The sequence below is a fragment of the Cricetulus griseus genome, assembly GCF_003668045.3.
Source record: "Cricetulus griseus strain 17A/GY chromosome 1 unlocalized genomic scaffold, alternate assembly CriGri-PICRH-1.0 chr1_1, whole genome shotgun sequence".
Lineage (NCBI taxonomy): Eukaryota > Metazoa > Chordata > Mammalia > Rodentia > Cricetidae > Cricetulus > Cricetulus griseus.
This window is the reverse complement of record NW_023276807.1, coordinates 210,422,407-210,439,910: the sequence shown is the minus strand read 5'-3', so window position 1 is coordinate 210,439,910 and position 17,504 is coordinate 210,422,407. Positions and strand designations below refer to the sequence as shown.

At 45.5% G+C, this 17,504-nt stretch overlaps 1 protein-coding gene across 1 annotated transcript; it reads right to left on the bottom strand.

Annotated features, from left to right (window-relative positions):
• Positions 1-8,692: 8,692 nt before the first annotated feature.
• On the bottom strand, positions 8,693-15,342 carry LOC100763767 (dehydrogenase/reductase SDR family member 2, mitochondrial). Its single transcript, XM_027390063.2, has 8 exons — positions 15,194-15,342; positions 13,836-14,013; positions 12,672-12,773; positions 10,979-11,049; positions 10,056-10,107; positions 9,421-9,555; positions 9,051-9,106; positions 8,693-8,804 (listed from the first exon to the last, which is right to left on the bottom strand). The coding sequence occupies exons 1-8, from the start codon at positions 15,340-15,342 to the stop codon at positions 8,693-8,695; spliced, it is 855 nt and encodes a 284-aa protein (XP_027245864.1).
• Between the last annotated feature and the right edge of the window lie 2,162 nt (positions 15,343-17,504).

Below are 17,504 nucleotides of genomic sequence, written 5' to 3'. Positions count from 1 at the left end.
GCATGAGACATCTCCTCACAGCATCCACAGTTGGGAAACAGAATGGCTGATGTTGATGCTCAGGTCACTTTCTCCTTCTAAGTTAGGCTATCACTCACGGCATAGTTTCACTCACAAGAAATGGACCTTCCCCTCTCAATCAACATAGTCCAGATAATACCCATTATATGTGATCTCAGGCCCATCGAGCTGAAAACAGAGTAGCCATCACAATTGGAATAGCTAATAAAAAAATCTACTCAAGAAAGATTAGAACACATAACAAATGCAAGAAACTTGATATCCAGAAAACAACCCAATTTTTAAAATGAGGTACAAATCTAAACAGAATTCTCAAAAGAGAAAATGCAAATGGCTGAGAAGCAGTTAAAGAAATATCCAACATCCTTAGTCATCAGGAAAATGTAATCGAAATTACTTGAGGATTTCATCCTATGTTGGGCAGTGGTGGCAGTGCATGCCTTTAATCGAAGTACTTGGGAGGCAGAGACAGGAGTATCTCTGTGATTTCGAGGCCAGCCTGGTCTACAGAACTAGTTCTAGGATAGTCAGGGCTATACAGAAAAACCCTGTTTTGGAGAAAAAATATTCCATCCTACACTAGTCAGAATACCCAAGATAAATAAAACAAATGGTAGTTCATGCTGGCCAGGAGTAAGGGGAATATCTATCTATTGCTGGTGGGAGAATAAACTTGCATAGCCATTATGGAAATCAGTGTGGTGGTTCCTCGGGAGCTGGGATCAGATCTACCTCAGGATCCCACTATGCCACTCTTGGGCATATCCCCAAAGGACTCTACATCCTTCTACAGAGACTCTTGCTCAACCATGTCCCTGCTGCTCTAGTCAGAATAGCCAGAAACTGGAAACAGCCTCAATGTCTGTCAATGGATGAACGGATAAAGGAAATGTGGTATAAATTGTGGTATATTACAAAATGGAATATTACTCAGCTGTCCAAAAAAGTAAAGACAAAAATAAATCATGAAATTCTCAGGTGAATGAATGAAGCTAGAAAAAAAAAAAAAAGATGATTCTAAGTAAGGTAACCCAGACACAGAAAGAAAGATATAGTATATATTTGCTTATGTGTGAAGGTTAGCTGTTAAGTCTTTGGTAAGCAGGCTACAATTGCTATAACCACAGAAATTAGGTACAGAGAAAGGGACTCTGTGGAAGGGATGGATGTCGCTAGGAAGCAGAAATAGAATAGGCAGTTATGGGTGGACAGGGGTGGGTAGGCTGAAGGACTGCAATGGGAGGACCAAATGGGAAAGAGGAAGGAAGAGGGAGGTAACGGAGAGAATATGAGGAGGGACAGCTAGAACTAAGGGTCTTTTGAAGGGTCATATGGAAACCCAATACAGTAGAATCTTCTTAAAATATATATGTATATGAAAGAAACCTAAATGGACTCACCAAATAACAAGGGAGACAAAACCCCAAGCAGACCTCTCATCACCAAATGAAACCTCCAGTTCTGGGACTGGGTTCCATCTAATCAAGCTGGTGGCCCAAGGGGCCCCCATGGAAAGTCCCAAACAACCCAGGCTGTTGCCACAACTCATAAGGCCCTGTTGCTAAAGACAGTGCCTACACAACACATTGAATACGGAAAAGTCAAATGGGTGCCTACTTAGAGCATACACCCATATTGACTAGTTTTCATGGCACTGGAAGGTACTTCACATGCTACCAAAGGAGGCAGGTAAACACCAACCCAGCTACAAACTCTTCAATCCACAATGGTGACCTGCCTGCAAGATTCACTGTGGCACAGTTTGCAGCAATAACCAACCAATAGCTGATTGGATTTAAAGCCCACTCCTTGAGATGGAACCCATGCCTGACACTGCTTAGGTGACCCAGAACATGAGACTTGATAGACCAGGGGCCTAAGGGAAAACCAAATGCTACTGTTCTGCTAAAAGAATATAACAACAAAATGACTCCCAATGACATGCTGCTGTACCTATAGATAGATCATTGCCTTGCTCAGCCATCATCAGAGAGGCTTCCTTCTACAGTAGATGGGAACAAATACAGAGACCCACAACCAGACAATGTGCAGAGAGTAAGACCTGGGAATGCTTAGTCCTAAATGGATGTCTCCATCACATCTCTCCCCTCAGGGTTCAGGGGACCCTGTGAAAAAAAAGAGGTGGAAAGAGCCAGAGGGGACACCAAGGAATCACAGCCTTCTGAACACAGCACCATCAACACACGTATAAACTCAGAGAGATTGTGGCAGCATGCACAGAGCCTGCATGGGTCTGTGCCAGGTAGGTCCCAGGGATGAGAGGGGAAGTGTACACAAGCCCCCATCTCTAAGCCAGAAGCTATCTGCAAATGATAACTGCTCACAAATGAAAAACTGGTTTTCTCCGATGGAGTCTCACTGAGTATACAAACCACTCTTAAGGGCAGGTCCCATGCCCAGCAGTAGATGGCCAACACAAAATGAACTGAAAGGCATTTATGGAGGTTCTTTGTCTTTGTTGGGGTTTTATTTTTTAATCAGGTAGGTTTTTTGCCTATATTATGGTTTCAGGTTTTGCATTTTTTATGGGATTTCTGTGTATGCAAACGTGTGTCTTATCAGTTTCTAGATTATTTTCTAATGAGAGAGAAAGAAAGGGAGTGGATTTGGTGAGAGGGGAAGGTAGGGAGGATCTGGGAGGGTTTGAGGAGGGCAAACCATAATCAGGATATATTGTACAGAAAACTATTTTCAATAAAAGAATAGAGAGGAAAAGAACATATGGGGCAGTAAAGTCTGAGGGTCACTTGGTCCATTCCTAGAAACTGTGTATCCACAGGGGCCTGTGATGAAGTCACGCCTTGATCTCCAAGTGCAGGTGGGTTTTTCTATTGGTACTGTGGGTTAGCTCTATCCTGCCTGAAGGTTCCCAAATAACCACACAGAGACTTATTAGTAATTATAAATGTTCAGCCAATAGCTTAGGCTTGTTATTAACTAGCTCTTACAACTTAAATTAACCCATATTTCTTATCTACATTCTACCACACGGCAGTACCTTTCTTCAGCACGGCATGTTCATCTCCTGTTTCCTCTCTGGCTGCTGCCTCTGCCCTCTTCTTCCCCGTGCTCTCTTTTTGTCCCCAAGTCCTGCCTAACCTCTACCTGCCTAGCTATTGGCCATTTAGCCTTTTATTAAACCAATCAGAAGGTGCCTTGACAAAGACACATCTTCAAGGTGTGCACAAAGATTATTCCATAACATCCAAGGTTCCTCTGCATCCTTGTCCCTTTGTCTTGATGGAGAGCATCTGGTACCCTATGCATATCATTTCTTGTTGGCCTTTGGCTTGGCCATGCGGTCATTGCTGTCCTCCCCCACACCATCCGGCCCCTCCATGCCTCAGCCAGGCTCAAATGCCCCACTTCTTTATGCTCTGAGTCTCTTTAAATTATGAATTCCACTTTGGTTTGGTTTTCTCTTCTTGCATTTTATCATAAGCAGTCAGGAGAAGCCATACCACACCCTAGGAACTTTGTCTAGAGATATCTTTTACCAAATGTCCAAGTTCATTTCTTCTAAGTTCAGTCTTCCTCAGAGCACAAGGACATGGACACGCTTCAACCAAATTCGTTGCCCTTTTAAACACAGGTAGTTTTCCCTCCGGTTTAAAAAAAATGATGCTGGTCATTAACACCTGAGATGTGATACACCTTCCCTGTGAATAAACATGTATCCCCCAGACAGCAAACTGACCACAGACCAAAGTACAATATCACCAAAGTCCAACTTAGCGAACCAATGAGCTTTATTGGGTTACTTACAGGAATGTAAGTGAGGGATTACCATGGGAGCAGAAATGCTGCAAAGACAGCTGCATCACCAAAAGCCTCCCCAGCACAGGTGACAGTTCACAGAAGCTGGAGCACACTGACTGCATAGCCTGCAGGCCGCTCAACAGGTTGGAAAATCTTTTCTAGGTGGCTCAGTTGATCTGGGCCTCTTCCATGCAGCTTAGCTTGCTTGGCAGTGACTTCCAGCATTCTTTTCTGTTTCTATACTCTTAGGGGTGGGAGCGAATCTGGTCAGTTTCAGGGTTTCCTGAAGATAGTTTTGAGTTGTTCACTTGCTGTCTTAACAAGCTTCTCCGAAGGATAGAATGCTATACACACACACACACACACACACACACACACACACACACACACACACACCTAAAAATATCCTGCTGTTTCACTTCTTTTTTACACCCATGTCTTTATCCTTAGAAGAAACTGCAACTCAACATAAGACCTCATCAAAGTGACCTTCCCTGTCCTTATTCCCACCAATTTCCAGCGCATGAGCATTTAGATAGATAGTCTCTGAGGAGGCCGATGCTCTCTTTATAGCTCCTCTCCCTATGATCCCTGATCGTCCTTTAGGTCCAGCCTCTGACCACTGCCCAGTTTCAAAGCCACTTCCAGAATTATAGCTATAACACTTCTGAGAGTCAGCTACTACCCACTGCCCCCACCACCTTTAATTTTTAAAAATTAAAAAAATAAAGAGCCTCCCACAATTTGTTAGTCAATGCCGAGAGATGAGCCCTGATATCGTATACATACATACAAGCAACATTGTATGGACTAAACAGGGTGTGTGTGTGTGTGTGTGTGTGTGTGTGTGTGTGTGTGAGAGAGAGAGAGAGAGAGAGAGAGAGAGAGAGAGAGAGAGGGAGAGAGAGAGAGAGAGAGAGAGAGAGAGAGAGAGAAAGAGAGAGAGAGTAAAATAACAATTAAAGGAAAAGAGGCCATGAATTTGAGAGAGAGCAGGTAGAAAATAGGGTAAGTGGGAAGGGTTGAAGGAGAAAGAGAAGGAGAAAATGATATAATTATATCTTATTTTTGAAAATTTTAAATTTTAAAAATAAAATGGGAATTTTCTAGAACTCATGGGGTAAGACACTGACAGATAATTCCCCCTAGAAGACAACCATTAAATAAGGAAATACTATGGATGACAATAATCTGAAAGCTAGTCAACAAATGAGAATCCCAGCAATGAGAAAGGCAGAGAGGAGAATTCCCAAATTCTGTCTCTAACCCCTGAACTCTGAATGTACAGTGTAGACTCAGTGAAACTCAGCTAAAGAAAAAAGGAATGACTTGAAACCAGACACCAAAACAACAGAAAATCCGGGGGTTGGGTTGCTTCATGACATTGTTCCGGACAAAGATTTTTCTGGATAAGATCATAAAAACATGTGGAGATCCAGACCTACCTGAGGCTTTCTCAGAGGCCCTCATGAAAGGAGAAAGGAACTTCAGTACTGTGCCATTGTCCAGGACTTGGCAAGGTCTGTCTAGGGCTGAAGCCAGTGCCTCGTAGGCGTCAAGGTAGCAGTTTCTGGGGACTCTTTCCCTGAGCTGTGGTTGTCCTCAGGCAGCTGTGTCTGAGAACCTGCATTCTCTTTACCCACATTGTCTGACTTAGGTCTCTGCTGGCCTTGCCCATTCCCCCCTGCAAATAGTATGTATGATGCTGTACTTCCTGATGAACCTGATCCAAATAAATCCTCAGCTTATACAAGACCTCCTGGTCCCAGCTTCAGCTTTTGTCTTCTTCATTTCTCATCCCCAGTCCTCCCACTCAACACCTCAACATTCAGGACCCTTTTTCCTGCAAATCTGGGTCAAAAGATAGATAGTGAAAGTGAGAATAAACAAATGAGATTAAAGAAAACCAAAAAGTTTCACAGCCATGGAAACACTCAAAAGAGCAACAGGACAATCTACCAAATGGGGGAAAGGTGCTTAACATCTACATATGTGACAGTGGTCGTCACATTGCCCAGTGACATCATAGCTCCCTTAGAATGCATAGGTGTACTCCGTATGTCCCCACAATAGCAGTCACCTAAGAGCATATTCCTTACAATGCGTCCTTGTCCTCAAGTGATACATGAAAACTATGCTTCTGACAAGAAATTAATACCTAGAAAAAAATGGAACCACTTTGTGGCAGAACAAATAATCTTATTTAAGAATATGCCAAATCGGCTAGATGGTGGTGGTGCACGCCTTTAATCCCAGCAGTCAGGAGGCAGAGGCAGATGGATCTCTATGAGTTTGAGGACAGTCTGGTCTACAGAGAGAGTCCTAGGACAGCCAAAGCTACACAGAAAACCCTGTCTTAAAAAACCAAATCCAAATAAAGAAAAAAATGGGCCAAAGCATGCACAGGTCCAAGCAAACGAGGTCCCAGCACTGAGAGGGGGAAGTGGACACAAGCTTCCATCCCTAACCAAGAAGCCATCTCTACCTGATGGCTGTTTGCAAAGGGAAATTACTTTTCTCCTAATGGTGTCTCACTGTATGAAGCAAATTAAGGGATGCCCAATGCTCAGTGGTAGATGGCCAACACAAAACAAGCTTGATGGTGTTTCTGTAGATTTTTTTGTTTCATATTGCTTTGTTTGGGCTTGTTTTTTAATCTTAATGGTCTTTTGCTTATATATTATAGTTTCTAATTTTGTAGGGTTGTGTGTGTGTGTCTATGTGTGTGTGTGTGTGTGTGTGTGTGTTTCTTGTGTTTTGTCTTTGTTCTTTGTTTTTCTGGTTTGTTTATTTTTCTTGTTGACCTGAGTGCTTTCTAAAGAGAAAGAGGAAGGCATGGAGTTGTAAGTGTATGAAAGAAGGGAGGAGGTGAGAAGAGTGAAGGAGAGGAAACTGTGATCAGAATATATGATATAAAAATACTTTTAATACAAATTTTAAATTAAAAAAGAATGGACCACATAAACTTTCATAGACATTTCTCAAGATGTATCACTAGTCATTGGGAAAATGCAAACTCAAACCCTGATGAGATGCCGTCTCCCCCTAGTTAGGATGGCTGTATCAAAAAGACAAAAGGTAAGTGCTGACAAGGATGTGGGGGAAATATTATTGGTGGGAATTTACTTAAGCATAGCCAATATGGAGAACTAACTGTATGGTAGTTCTCTAAGAAAGACTAGAACAAGAGGAGTACTTACCACATCACCCAGTAAGTCCACTATTGCGTATACAGCCAAAGAAAGTAAAATAGGCACATTAAAGGATTATCTGTACTCCCCAGCTCCCTTCAGAACCGTTCAGAAGAGCTAAGATACGTGAATCAACCTACCTGTCCGTTAATGTGTGAAGGATAAAGAATATCACACATGCCATCTAGCTATGAACTATGATTTCCTGTCCAGTGCAACACTGAATGGAGCTGGAGGACATTATGTTTGCTGAAATAAACCAGACATAAAAGAGTAATACTATACAATTCTCCCTGTGTACAATCTGAAATACTCTACAAGCAGCGAGTAGAATAATGGTTGCCAGGGCCTAGAAAAGTTGGGGAGTGGGAAATGGGATTGTGTTGCCTGTGAGTATGAAGTTGGAGTTAGAGAGAAAAAAATACAATCTATTACTCTGTTTTACTATAGGGTAACAACAGCCAGCAATACTATATTGTATTTCTCAAACTAGCTGGAAGGAAGGACTTTGGATGTTTCACCACAAAGAAATGATACATGTTTGAGGCGATGGATATGTCAGTCATCTGGTATTCTATAACCATTTCTATCCAACTGAAACACTTCCTGCTGGAGAGAGGAAGGAAGCTCACAAAACTTACATGACTCAAGAAACTCCTTATAGTACAAGCTTCGTAAGGCCTCCCCCTGAAGCTATATGCACAGTAACAGTTGTGGAGGAGCGGAGACTGAGCCTGCGAGGTGGGCAGGAAGTTACAGGGATGTATCTCTCGAGAGTCATCACCCACGCCGGGGTGAGCTCCGGTGACAGGCCTGCCTTTGACCTGTAAGTGACCTCAGTAAATGGCTAGACTTGCGTGGATCATCTCTTGTGCCACGTCCAGAGGGAATGGATGCTTGTCCACACCTTCTCTGGAAGGGTCACACATGCCTTGATCTGATCAATATACGGTGTAATATGAATCAAAAAGAAAATCTCAAGGTGATTTTCAAAGCCTTTACAAACGAGTGGCTAGTTTTTAGTTAGCACCCAACAGGCTGTTGAAGGGTGTCGCCTGACAACAGTTCCCTTTGGTAGACAGAAGAGGCTCGACACAGCAACCAGATAAGAAGGGAACCTGGGAAATGCATTCTCTAATCTCTTCATCCTGACTTCCAATCTGCCCCCAATTGACCCAAACTCAGTCAAGGTCAAAGTTCAAAGGATACTGTGAAGTAGTTCCTCACAGACTGTCCCAGGGCACAGAGTCAAACACCAAGTAAAGGATGGAACTGGGAGAACAGGCGGGAAGAGTCCAGCCTGATTTCCAAATTCACAGAAAAGGAATAAAGGGAGGGAGGGGAGGGGAGGGGGAGAGGGAGGAAGGGACACAGGGAGGGAGGGAGGGAGGGACTTAAAAAAACTGGTGGGGATGAGGGACAGTGGTAAGAAAAGGCAATGACCGAAGGATGAAGCCTCTGGGTCAAGAAGGCTGTGTGTATCACCAAGCAAACAGGAGCATGTCCAGAAGTATTCAAACAAATTTATTTCAAATGAAAACGCTAAACACCTGCCTTCCTTCACCATTTGTAAGTAAGTGTTCTCGATATGACCTGGACCCCAAGCACATGCTAAGTCTCTTTGCCTACATATTTCTCACCAGAGCCCTCTGTTCTCCAGTTGAGGCCTTCAACCCCCATCTCTAAGCCACTCCGGCTCTTCACAGTTTAGGGGAGAAGCCAGCTACTATGATGTTCTCCCCGGTGATGTATCTGGCATCTGGGGAGCATAGGAAAGATACAATCCCGGCACAGTCTTCTGGCTCCCCAAACCTGAAGAGATGAAGTCACAGGAAACACTGAGCTCCGACCCAGACTTCTGCAGTCCAGAAGGGGCACCTAGCATTCACCAGCCTCAGGGGAGGTGATTGGACTCACACCCACCCTCCTGCCCCCAACCCAGGACTCCAGAAAGGAGAGGCAGCTGGCAGAGTGGCAGAAAAAAGAGGCCCTTTTCACCTTTAAATATCATTTTCCCTAAAACGAAGCACAGAGCACCAAAGCCCGAGCCCTACCTACCGCTGCAGTCCGTAGATTTTATTCAGTTCGGGTAGCAAGTTTGGCACTGTTTTCTCCTAGGGAGAGATTTCAGAGCCAATGTTAGGCAGATGACTGGGGATATGATGGGGTGAGAATAGCATCATGGCTGACCCACACCTCTGTGGGAGGATGGAACAAACACTAGTCTGCTTGAAAGGAGATAGAGCCCCTCCTTCTTCTGCACAAAAGTAAGGGGCCGCTGCCCAAACTCCTTCGAGGAGGCTCTCGATGCGTGTCCACTCTCTGTGGACCTCCATCCAGATAGAAGGCTGGGAAGGGACCAGAAGGCGCATGGAGAGGGGATGAAATGGGGGACGGGGTGAGAGCAGAAGGCATTTGTCATTCTTACCCCTAGGCCGAAGTCAGTCTTGATAATTCCTGGCACTAAGCAGTTCACTCTGATGCCTTTTGGAGCCAGCTCTATAGCCAGAGACTTGCAGAGGCCCAACAGAGCCGCCTTACTGGTGTTGTACACACCCAGTTTCTGAGAAGCAAAGAAGGGGGCAGTGAATCAATGTGGCAGGAAGGGATCCTTCCTGGAACAAAGGTCACTTCTGGGCTGCAGAGTACGCTGGTGTGCCTGAGTGTGGGCCTGAACACAGACTCCCTCCCTGTGCCTCACCACCCCAGAGTAGTTTGACAGGTTCTTGTCTATGTCATCAAGGTGCTGTCATGTGTGTACAAGCTTGACACAGCGAACACTGTACTGTTCATTTGAAGTCAGTCAGGAAACTGGAATTAGGAGACACAGGGCCCTAACCTGACAGGAATGAAAACTGACATCACCTACAGGTAAATGGCAGATTTTTGCCCCTGGAGGAGAAGATGAGATAATAATATCTGATGTAAAGCACCCATGGTGCCACCCTTGGGCGCATATTTCACTTTTATCAACAGTCAGTTCTCCCACACCCCACTGCAAGGCCTCACAAGAAATCAAGGCCGCTTGCCCTCACCCCGTTGACCAGAGGCTGCCATACTCACCGGCACTGGTATATAAGCCGCTACAGAGGACACTAAGACAACACAGCTTCCCCTTGAGGAGAAAGGGATATGGAGAGAAATTAGAGATCCAGTCAATTAAAAGAGGCAGGAAACTGTTTTCACACCAAGAGAAAAGCAGCTCAGAGTTCACAGTAAAAGTGTAAAAGGTTAGACAACTATCGAGAACTCTGAGAAATGAGACATCTAAAGTAATGACCCTTAAAGTCACTACCACTTCATAAACACACAGTGGCAACCCTTAAACAGGGCCCCCAAACTGAGGCAGCACATCCAGAGGACAGAACTCAAGTGGTGCTCATATATTGTAGGGACCTCTGTGGCGTCAATAGACCACTAAGGAGTCCCAGCCTTGATCAGCCCTGGGTAGCCACAGGATCCACAAAAGGGCCAGACTGCATACCAGGTCAGGGAAGGGAGCCCATGGTGCCTCTGACCAGGAGAGAAACAGGTGACATGCCTACTAAGGAGGACAAGAACGAGGGAGGGAGTGATGGGGACCCCAGACTGCTTCACTCTGGACCCTCCACAGCTGCAGCTGTCACAAAAAGCAAGGTCCCTAAATTCCCTGAGATGAAAGCCATAGAGCAAGTGGAAGGTCTTTTGAGGATATGGAAGACAAGCCTTGTTCTCATCCCAGGAAATGATTATCAAAATGTCACACCATTGGGTGAAGCGTCAAAACTTGTCCAAAAAGACATATCTCTCTCTCTCTCTCTCTCTCTCTCTCTCTCTCTCTCTCTCTCTCTCTCTCTCTCTCTCTCTCTCTCACACACACACACACACACACACACACACACACACACACACACACAACCCCTTCAACTCCCTGGGCCTCTACCCAGTGTTTCCTGTGGGTAAAAATTAATGCATATGGCCCCCACCAACTCCCCACATGCACTCACCCCCTCTTCTCCATGTGGGGCAGCAACTGGCTTAGCAACAGAGCTGGGGACTTCACATTTACATCCAGGATCTGAAACCCCAAACAATACAAAGGTTGGCCCGGGAGACAGACACCATTGTCTGGGAGCCAGAACAGAAACAAAGCTCCAGGAGTATGGTGGGTAGCTGAGACACTGAGTCCTTTTACTATGTGTTAGGGTGCCTCCATTAGGGTTTTATTGCTGAGATGAAACACCATGACCAAAAAGCAAGTTGGGGAGGAAAGGGTTTATTTGGCTTCCACTTCCACATCACTGTCCATCATTGAAGGAAGTCGGGACAGAAACTCAAGCAAGGCAAGAACCTAGAAGCAGAAGCTGATGCAGAGGCCATGGAGGGGTGCTGCTTACTGGCTTGCTCCCCATGACTTGCTCATCCTGTTTCCTTCTAGAACCCAGGACCATCAGGCCAGGGATGGCCCAACCCATAATGGTTTGGGCCCTCCCTGGTCAATAACTAATTCAGAAAATGCCCTACAGCTGGGTCTTACCAAGGCATTTTCTCAAATGGGTCTCTTTCCCCTCCGATGACTCTAGTTTGTGTGTCAAGTTGACATAAGACCAGCCAGCAGAAAGGGTCAGAAATTATCAGGGGGCACACAAACTTCTAAGTCCCCTGAGTTCCCCAGGCCTCAGAGAATACAGAACTCAGCTCCCATACAACCTCCTCTACATCCTTCCAGAGGAAAGACTGGGGGAGCATGGGGAAGCAAAGGAGAGGAACTTGGTTGTTAATGACTGACTGAAGCGGGGAGCATGGGTGAGAGAAAGGGTATCAGTACTCAGCACCTAGTCTACCTCACCAAGTGTTTAGAACCGGGGATGGTGTTGCTCATTCGTGTATTTGTGTTTTGGATACTATTTGGTTGGGTTAGATTGAATTAAGCATTTAAGCAGTGCTGGGAGTCAAACCCCAGACATCTTTTAAAAAGAGAAAAAGAAATCTCTGGAAAGGTCTGAATGTGGTTGAAGGATGAGTTGGAAGAACTGGAAGGTTGATCTACGAATCTATGGAGCATGAGAACCACAGAGGGCAAAGTCTACCGAGAAAAACTGGAAGGGTGGCCAAGGGAAGAAGACCCACATGAAGTCTTGTGCACTCAGATCACAGGCCCATTCATTCCCTGCGCCCAGGGATGGGAGGGGCTCATATGTGACTAGTCATGGGTGAACTCTTCAGGATAACAGGGATGGGGGGGTCTGCAGAGGCTGTAGGAGCTCCCTGAGTGCCAGTGGCTTCCAGCTGAGATGGCAGAACCAGAAGAGCCCCATCTGTCAGCTATGTCTGTGGCTCCTTGGAACAGCCAGACTGAAGGGCTCACAAAGGCACCAATGAATCCTGGTTGTGACAGTTTCATAAACCTGAGGGTCTCTGTCATGACCAGACCCAGAAATCTTTTTCTGGCATCTCAGGACTTGATCCACACAAGGAGAATCAACACAGAAGCTACAGAAACCCGGTAGAGGCTGGGTACAGCCAACAACAGTTGAACTTAACTATGGAAGGTCTGGGTTCAGGCCAGCCCCATCTCCATCCATCAAAGCCAATGTTGGTGCAGCTATATGGGAACTCAGGCATGGTATGCGCACATGCATGCATGCAATCGTGAGTACATATAAACACCATGTAGGGTGTGTACAGCACTCTTCTCACCTTGTCCCAGATCTGTTCACTGGCTCCCAGGGTGCTTCCCACCAAAGGATTGACTCCTGCCACACACACCAGGAAGTCAACGCCCCCAGAGTGCTCCAAGGCCTGCAGAGGAAAGGATCGGGCATGCAGGTGAAGGGATGGACTAAAGAGTAGCGATGACCCAAAGAAAACCACTGTTGCATTTTGAATCTGAAATGTCCCTATAGGCTTATATTTGCTTGGTCCCAGCTATTGCACTGTCTGTGGAGGCTATGGACCTTTATGCGGTAGAGCCAAGCTTGCAGAAGGTCACTGAGGGCAGTCCTTTGGAAGTTACACCTGGCCCACAGTACCTGCCATACTTTCTGCTTCCTGGTCTACTGTGCTGGGAACAAACTTGGCCACATACTTCTACACCCGTGCCTTCCCCAGCATGATGGACTGAACCCACAAACCAAAAGAAACCTTAATTTAAGTTGTTTCGGACAGGTATTGTGACCGCCAAAACTAAAGCAGTGACTAATTGGTCATCCTGGGGCTGTGCCAGGCTGGAGCCGGATCCTGACCAAGACTGAATAAAATGACATTCTTGCCTCCTTGCATGCATCTAGTTTCTGCCCTGTAAAACATCTGATTGGTCCCTGGGTCCCACCTTTCCAGGCCTTTGCTCCTAGGAGGCCTGCTTTCAGCTCTTCCATTTCTAGTTGGTTCCTTCCCTGCTCTCTCCTTTGGCCTGGAAGGATCATCCCTTGTCTACTACAGCACCTGTCTGGTCCACGTTTCTTCAGATCCTGGCTCACAATTTACTTCTTCCAGGGTAGTCACAATAGGAGCTGATCCTAAAGCTCTTATTTCAGAGGCTAGTCTGATGAACTAACAATACAATACATGTTGGGCCAGGCCTACACAACTCAGACTTCATTGTGGGGACAGATCACTTGGAGATTTGGCAACTCTGGCCCCTCTGAGGTTCTAGGCAAGCTCCTCAGCCATGCCCAACCACTGGCCGTGTCTTTCATTAGTATGAGCAGCACAGCTGTTCCTTCTGGTCAGAAAATCTTTTAGTTATATCTAACTATCCTGAGAATGTGGGATTAGCCTCGTTAACAGACCTGGAGACCCCAGCTCTCTAGTGCCAAGGTTAGATCAGTGTCTTTCCATCTGTCCCAGCCTGTGACTCCTTACTGTGTCCACAAGGTGCTGGCGGTCCTTAGCCTTCCCCACATGGCACACAGTGCCTGTCACACTCAGCCCCTCTTCCTTCAGCGTGGCCACTGCACGGTCCACATTCTGTTGCTTCCGGCTACTGATGACCACATGTGCCCCATTCTGGGCCAAACGCTGGGCAATAGCAAAGCCAATCCTGTGGGCATAAGAGGAGATGGTGGTGATGGTTTCAGCCCTCTGTCTTGTTCCCAGGCAGACCCTTGTGACCATATCAATTGTTTCCTTGATGTTGCCCAGGAGTGGCTTCGAAGTCTTCGGTCAGTAGCAGGCAAGAGAAATCAATGGGTACCTACCAGGTGCCAGTCTTTCACAATCTACTCATTTCATTCTCACAGCTTTAAGCATGATAATTACATTATGTGGATGAAGATTTTTTTTCATATTTTATTAAAAGGAACTTTGAAAAAAGAGTCTACACCATTAGAAGACTAGTGGCCTTGCGAGGTATCAGGCCTAAATTGCAGAGACTTCATAACTAGTCAACATAACGTTGCTCTCTTCCCCAGCCTCAGGGGTCTGGCATGGATTTTACTCTTTCTAAACCTAATGCCTTCCCTCTGGTCTGCAATTTTAAAACATTTCTGCTGGAAGACATGCTGTCCTCTATGTCTCCTAACACTGAGGAGGTCTGAAGACTCTTAACTGGAACTGGATTGGGAGCACACAAAAAGACTTAAGACATCACTGGGATCTGAAAACCTAGTTCTTTTGTTTTCCCAGTGATTCTAAACAGTTCTAAATATTTTGGTGATATTAAGAGCATAAAAGATCAAGATAATGGTGGTGTCTCCTCATTCTGATGATGATGGTAAGGACTCATTATCATGCATATTATTACAGGAGCCAGAGGACAACTGCAACTGTGGGGATGTGGGAAGCCATGTGAGGACACACAGACCACTCTGAGCTGGTTGCCAGACATGACCCTGCACATTTCTGGGGCTATATACAGTCAAAGAGACCTCTGAGTCTAAGGCATAATAGATGTCAGGCTTCTTTCTATTAGCAGAGGACTGAAAAGGCAGTGGCTGTGTGGATATGAAAGATAATAAAGCAGATATGCTGTTACAATGGTAAAATGTTACTTAGGGGTAGTCCACCAATGATGGTAAGAGACTACATTCAGATGTGCCCTGGTTTTGTCACTGCAAATCTTCATGGAGCTCAGAAATAGATATTTTAGGGATACAGAGTTAAACACTAGAGCTGTGTGATGGGTGGAGGGGGGATGGCAGGGATATGTGAGATGAGGGTGTCCCTGGGGACAATGGCAACATCTCCTGGTAATGAGCCAGCCAGGACTTCCATTCCCTCACCCTTTTGTAGAGCCAGTGATCACAGCCACTTTATCAGCCAGGGGACGTTTCTCATCTGCTCTTTTGCTGAACATTCTTGCTGAAAGGGGGACTGATGCAAACTGGTGGCCCCTAAAGATCTGTGGGACAGACCTGAACATGGCAGCCATTGGAGAGACCTGTGAAGACAATAATTATGGAACACATTAGGACTTGGGCTCTTCTGGGTCTTCCATGAAGTCTCTGACAGGTGTTCCACCATCCTCCAAACTTTCCAGAAAATACAGAACCATGTTGTGGGATAATCTTTTTGTACACTGTGAAGATGTGTCTCTTCCTATGGCACCTTCTGATTGGTTTAATAAAGAGTTGAATGGCCAATAGCTAGGCAGGAGAGAATAGGCTTTAGGAATAACTTTCCTATTGTTTAGGGTTGGAATTGGAAGGAGGTGGTCAGGTTGGACACCCCTTTCAGATGACTTTAGGGCTTAGCTGGAATAGACATAGTTAGGATGTGCAATAGCAGATTGTATTGTATCTTCTTGTATTTCACCTTTATGATTGTTAATTTTGGATGTTTTACACTATTAAGTTTTAATCCTCTTTTAGACTAAAAGGGGAATTGTAGGGAGACACCATAACCACGCCTCCTAAGGGATGGCTACAGTTATGCTTAACCACGCCTGTAGGGCATGGTCAGGGGGTGTTCAGGATGACGTGTGGGGGTTCTTAAGGTTTGGGAGACACGTGGGAGCCCCTTCTCTCTGGCCTCCCTAGCTTGCTGCCTCTGGGCATGCTCTGGCTTGCACTTGGCTGGTATTATCTTAATAAAGATATCTTAACCTACAGGCTCACGCTTCAGGTGGGACTTCTAGGGAGAGAGAGGAACTCAAGAAGAATCTGAGGCCATGTGATTAAGCCAGTGAGACAAGGAGGGAGTCAGGCATACAATATGGAGGAGAGGTAACAAGCCATGTGGCAGAACATAGATTAATATAAACGGGTTAAGTTATAACAGCTAGTTGGGAGCAAGCCTAAGCTAAGGCTAAGTTTTCATAGCTAATAACAAGTCTCCATGTCACTATTTAGGAACTGACTGTCCAAAGAAAGACCGACTCCAGAACTCTTCATGTCCTCTCTGTAACCTAGGCTCTAGACAGGCTTCTCTGTAACGAGCACTCTTTCTGGCCAGCCTGGTCCCACAGCCTCATCAGTCCCAAATGAACACATGGATTTTATATTAGTTATGAAACTGTTGGCCGATGACTAAGGCTTCTTACTGGCTAGCTCTGTCTTAATTATTAACTCTTCCAGCAACATTGTATCTCTGTCCAGTGGTCTCACTCCGCCTACCTTTCCCAGAATCCTCCTCTTCTCCTAGCCCTGCCTATCTTCCTGCCTGGCCAATCAGTGTTTTATTCATCAACCAATAAGAGAAGCATATACAGAATAACATCTCCCATCCCTTCCCCATAGTGAACCACCAGCACAGTTTGTAGCCAGGCATGGTGTTGGGCCCTGGGTAGATGCCTAAGAGATACTTGCCTGACCCATTTCCAGATCTCCAAAAAGGGAAGTCAAGTTTACAATATGTTTCTTAGAATCACCTTTGGACTTCTTACATACATCCTTTATCTGAGCATTGAACTTTTCATTTCCTTTGAGGGACCAAACCCAGGGCCTAATATATGTTAAGTATGTGCTCTGGCTATATCTCAAGCCCTTATGCATTGAACTTGTTTCTTCTCAGCATCTTCAATTTCCAACCATTCTCTTACCTGTTGTAATCTTCTCTTCCCCCAGGCCCCTTCTCAAAGCAACAGCAATAACCCCTTTGTCAGACATAGTAAACTTATCAGCACGTTTGACAGGTTGGTTTCCTCAACACAGGGCTCCCATCCAACTCTACATGAAGCCCAGTCATCCACTCCCTTTCCCATTCAACTCTATGTGAACCCTATCCATCCACTCTTTTCCTATTCTAAACACTATCACCAGGCCTCCTGGCCCAAATTCATACCTCTCAGATTTGTCTGCCCCAAAAGCCCGTGTCACCTTGTTGTTTTAACTGTATCAGCAATACCTTATCTCTGAAACCATCTCTCAACCCATACCTCTCATCTCAAACCCTGCCTCACCATGCTTACTTAATCTCCATTGTCAGTTTAATTGGCTTGAGAAGTGCCTCTGGCATTTGGGGGCTTACCTTTGGATATATCTATTAAGATATTTGCAGATATCACCAGAAAGGAGGTGCCCTGAATGAGATCCCAGACTCAACAAACAAAAGAAAAGGAGAGAGTCGGGTAAGTGCCAATCTCTCTGCTTTCCC

Coding starts and splice junctions, on each gene's coding strand:
- LOC100763767 (XM_027390063.2), bottom strand. CDS start 15,342: ATGGCTGCCATGTTCAGGTCTGTCCCACAGATCTTTAGGGGCCACCAG. Junction 10,108..10,978: donor CCCCACATGGAGAAGAGGGG/GTGAGTGCATGT, acceptor TTTCTCCTCAAG/GGGAAGCTGTGTTGTCTTAG. Junction 8,805..9,050: donor AAAATCTACGGACTGCAGCG/GTAGGTAGGGCT, acceptor TCATCTCTTCAG/GTTTGGGGAGCCAGAAGACT.